General features: G+C 49.8%; 1 protein-coding gene across 1 annotated transcript in view; it reads left to right on the top strand.

The window, feature by feature from the left end:
* ankrd55 (ankyrin repeat domain 55) overlaps positions 1–4,699 on the top strand; it is a 57,220-nt gene that overhangs the window by 39,451 nt on the left and 13,070 nt on the right. Inside the window, 13 exon segments of the mRNA XM_070442897.1 lie at positions 345–398; positions 400–480; positions 482–531; positions 871–943; positions 945–1,017; positions 1,020–1,041; positions 1,393–1,443; positions 1,867–1,907; positions 1,910–2,175; positions 2,177–2,293; positions 2,295–2,327; positions 2,329–2,364; positions 2,366–2,491. Of these exon segments, the coding sequence (XP_070298998.1) occupies positions 345–398; positions 400–480; positions 482–531; positions 871–943; positions 945–1,017; positions 1,020–1,041; positions 1,393–1,443; positions 1,867–1,907; positions 1,910–2,175; positions 2,177–2,293; positions 2,295–2,327; positions 2,329–2,364; positions 2,366–2,491 (1,023 nt within the window).

Below are 4,699 nucleotides of genomic sequence, written 5' to 3'. Positions count from 1 at the left end.
ACTTGACACTTGAAGACTATGCACGTAGCTCCTGCAGCTAACACAGTCGTATTCAATGATTTAAAAAACCCCTGCTGATTTAATCATTCTCTCTCTCTCCTCTCTCTCTTCTCTCTCTCTCTCTCTCTTCTCTCTGTCTATGTCTCGTCGCTGCCTCGCCTCTGCCTCTGCCTCTGCCTCTGCCTCTGACTCTGTCTCTTCTCTCTCTCTCTCCTCTCTCTCTCTCTCTCTCATCTCTCTCTCTCTCTCTCTCTCTCTCTCTCTGTCTCTCTCTCTCTCTCTCTCTCTCTCCTCTCTCTCTCTCTCTCTCTCTCTCTCTCTACTTCTCTCTAACTCTCTGGCAGAGTGGCAGCAGATTCATGTGTTCTCTCATCCTGGAGCACCGCCTGGGCTCCTCGGGTCATCAACTACGACGACGAAAACGGCAAGACCTGCGTGCACATCGCCGCTGCCGCTGGATACAGCGACATCCTCTATGAGGTTGGCGCGCTTTTCCGAGACCAACCTGCAGGCCCTGGATGTGGACGAACGGTAACAAAAATGGCAGCACATTGTTTTCTTTGAAATTGCATGCCACCAGTCTATGTTTCCAGTTCTCGTTTGTTCAAACAAAAAACATTAGATTGTAAAGTTAAACAAACCATAAATCTCCATACACAAGGACTACTTTTAACAAATTTCCACTGAACATTTAGCAAAATGCATTTACTGAAGAACAGTGCAGATGCAAAATTGTGGTTTGTGCTGTTTGTGCCGTGATTCTGTTACCGCTGGAATTTCCCATTACTGGTTGGTAAATTCATCGACTTATCATGAATAACTCACTATTCATAGTACTATCGTGATAAATAAGATCTGTTCATTCTCCAGAACCCCCTCTTCATTGGGCCGGGCAGCAGCGGGGAAGGAGGACTGTGTCCAGGCCTTACTGCAACTAGGGGTGTGAGACGGGGCCCAGGGATATCAACGAGAACACACCGCTCACATATGCAATGTACTGTGGCCACACTGCCTGCATCAACTCCTCTCAGCTGACAACAGGTTGAATAACGCTGCATTCGGTGTGGTGTGTGTGTGTGTGTGTTGTGTGTGTGTGTGTGTGTGTGTGGTGTGTGTGTGTGTGTGGTGTGTGTGTGTGTGTGTGTGTGTGTGTGGTGTGTGTGTGTGTGTGTGTGTGTGTGTGTGTGTGTGTGTGTGTGGTGTGTTGTGTGTGTGTGTAGTTTCCATTAATTACAAGTGGAAATGGCCATGCAATAATTCTGTGTGCAGTCGGACATGGCGATTATTTGCAGATTAGTAAAGCCAAAATCTCTTGGAAAGAAATGCCTCCATCCATTTTAAACCAAAGATTGTGAATAAGACTCCATGCTCTCATTGATTGATTGCCTACAGATCCAATTCAGCCAGAAAGCTGCCTTCCCAGGGCAGTGATCCATCCCAGCTGTCTTCTCAGGGCAGTGATCCATCCCAGCTGTCTTCTGAGGGCAGTGATCCATCCAGCTGTCTTTCTCAGGGCAGTGATCCATCCCAGCTGTCTTCTCATGGGCAGTGATCCATCCCAGCTGCCTTCTCAGGGCAGTGATCCATCCAGCTGATCTTCTCAGGGCAGTGATCCATCCCAGCTGCCCTTCTTCAGGGCAGTGATCCATCCCAGCTGTCTTCTCAGGAGCAGTGAATCCATCCCAGCGTGTCTTCTCAGGAGTGATCCATCAGCTGTTCAGGGCATGATCCATCCCAGCTGCCTTCTCAGGGCAGTGATCCATCCCACTGTCTTCCATGGGCAGTGATCACATTCACTGATCATCCCAGCTGTCCTCAGGGTGATCCATCCCAGCTGCTTCTCAGGGAGTGACACCGTCCCAGAAGAAGGAGGGCAAGTTCCTGCATGCTCAACCAGATCTTCTCCTGCAGAGGAAGGAGCACTACACGCCCCCAAAGAGAGCTGGGCCGCACGGACACCTGAGGAGGGAGACCTCAGAGGTGGATGACATCATCACCATGTTCGATTGTCTGGCTGACTCCTCTTCGGCCAAGGAGCTTGAAAACGAAACGCTCCAAAGAGTCAGGAAACGGCCTTCGGTCGAAGCAGCGCAGAAACTCAATCCACTCGACATCCGGACGGCGAAGGACTACAAGGGACTGCCTCCTATACGGACGCAAAGTCTTCCGCCCATTCAATCTGGGCACCGTCTTTGTTGGCCATCTCCCAGAGTGCTGGGAGCAGAGTCAAGCCAGGGCCGAGGTCAACCACTTTGCACACCGCTCTCAGAAAAGCAAGAGTGAGCATGACTTGATTTGACAGCAGGCCGAAGGGACAAGCGTTGGTTCAGTCATTCCTGGAAGACCGAGTCCAATCAGTCCATTTTTGGCCCACAAATCCTGGATATCACCCCAACAGAAAGGCTGTTGGACAAACTGTTACCATGAGACTTATGGACCTACGGATGTCCTCTGCCCACACCAAGCCCGCATACATACCAGAAGACATGAAACAAGGTATTCGATTACTTGACTTTTTACAAGGTGGAGAATTGAGTGAAGTATTTCACGAAGTGAGATTGAGTGAAGTATTTCACAAGCGTAATGAGTTCAAGTATTTTCACAAAGGGGTAGACGGGTGAGCTATTTCACAGGGTGAGATGAGTTAAGTATTTCCACAAGTGAGATGAGCTTAATATTTCACAGGTGAGATGAGTTAAGTGATTTCACAAGGGAAGATTTGCAGTTAAGTATCTTCACAAGGTTATGACGGGTGAGTATATTCACAAGGTGAGATTGAGTTAAGATATTTCACAAAGGATGAGATGAGTTAAGTATTTCACCAAGGTGAGATGAGTTAAGTTTTCACAAGGTGAGAATGAATCCCAACTGGGTCGGCACGCAGCAGGTACCGCTTTTGTTTTAGCAAGAGAAGGAACGGCCTCCCACTGTGATACTGTAAGTACCTATCGGCAGTCTCTCCCTCTCCTCTCTCGCCAGCCAGMAAGCAAGTTCTTCTTCTTATAGTAGGACTCAATCTTCCTGTGGCGTTTGGGTCAGCCMCAGATTAACTGAACTCCGMCAGCAGATTACTGCTCCTCTCCACTTGTCTGGTCAACCTTGAGCTGAAAAATGAACATGGTGTGCCCTTTTCTGAACAAGCCACAGTGTTGTACCGGTCCAGACGGCCGTCCAAGGTACTGGGTGTATCTGGGTGTATCTCAGTATCCCAGACAGTCTAGTTGTTTAGGACTTGAGACCTAGACAAGATCAAGGTTGAAGACTGTCAGAACCTTATCTTTTCAGTACTGATCCGTTCTGTTCCTCCTTCCTCTCCCTGTGCCCCTGGCCTTGGCATATCCACTGCAGGGTGATATGATACATGATTTCCTAGATTCAAGTGTGGTCTGCCAGAGGGGGTGGAGTGTGTGTGTGTGTGTGTGTGTGTGTGTGTAGTTTCCATTAATTACAAGTGGAAATGGCCATGCAATAATTCTGTGTGCAGTCGGACATGTCGATTATTTGCAGATTAGTAAAGCCAAAAATCTCTTGGAAAAGAAAATGCCTGCCATCCATTTTAAACCAGAGTTGTGAATAAGACTCCATGCTCTCATTGATTGATTGCCTACAGATCCAATTCAGCCAGAAAGCTGCCTTCCAATTCTTCTGTATGTATGGGGCTTGGTGTGGGCAGAGGACATCAGTAGGTCCATAAGTCTCATGGTACAGTTTGTCCAACAGCTTTTCTGTGGGGGTGATATCCAGGATTTGTGGGCCAAAATGGACTGATTGGACCGGTCTTCCAGGAATGACTAACCAACGCTTGTCCCTTCGGCCTGCTGTCAAATAAGTCATGCTCACTCTTGCTTTTCTGAGAGCGTTGTGCAAAGTGGTTGACCATCGGCCCTCGTGGCTTGACTCTGCTCCACAGCACTCTGGGAGATGGCCAACAAAAAGACGTGCCCAGATTGATGGGCGGAAGACTTTGCGTCCGTATAGGAGGCAGTCCCTTGTATCCTTCGCCGTCCGATGTCGAGTGGATTGAGTTTCTGCGCTGCTTCGACCGAAGGCCGTTTCCTGACTTTGGAGCGTTCGTTTTCAAGCTCCTTGCCGAAGAGGAGTCAGCCAGACAATCGAACATGGTGATGATGTCATCCACCTCTGAGGTCTCCTCCCTCAGGTGTCCGTCGCGGCCCAGCTCTCTTTGGCGGGCGGTTGTAGTGCTCCTTCCTCTTGCAGGAGAGATCTGGTTGAGCATGCGGAACTTGCCCTCCTTCTTCTGGGACGGGTCACTCCCATCGAGAAGGCAGCTGGGATGGATACACTGCCCTGAGAAGACAGCTGGGATGGATCACTGCCGAGAAGACACTGGGATGGATCACTGCCCTGAGAAGGCAGCTGGGATGGATCACTGCCCTGAGAAGGCAGCTGGATGGATCACTGCCTGAGAAGACAGCTGGATGGAATCATGCCATGAAGAAGCAGCTGGGATGATCACTGCCTGAGAAGGCAGCTGGGATGGATCACTGCCCTGAGAAGACAGCTGGGATTGGATCACTGCCCTGAGAAGGCAGCTGGGATGGATCACTGCCATGAGAAGACAGCTGGGATGGATCACTGCCCTCAGAAGACAGCTGGGATGGATCACTGCGCCTGAGAAGACAGCTGGGATGGATCACTGCCCTGAGAAGACAGCTGGGATGGAGATGCACTGCCCTGG

Source organism: Salvelinus sp. IW2-2015, linkage group LG4q.1:29 (assembly GCF_002910315.2).
Source record: "Salvelinus sp. IW2-2015 linkage group LG4q.1:29, ASM291031v2, whole genome shotgun sequence".
In the NCBI taxonomy this organism is placed as follows: Eukaryota; Metazoa; Chordata; class Actinopteri; order Salmoniformes; family Salmonidae; genus Salvelinus; species Salvelinus sp. IW2-2015.
This window is presented reverse-complemented; position numbering and strand designations above follow the sequence as displayed.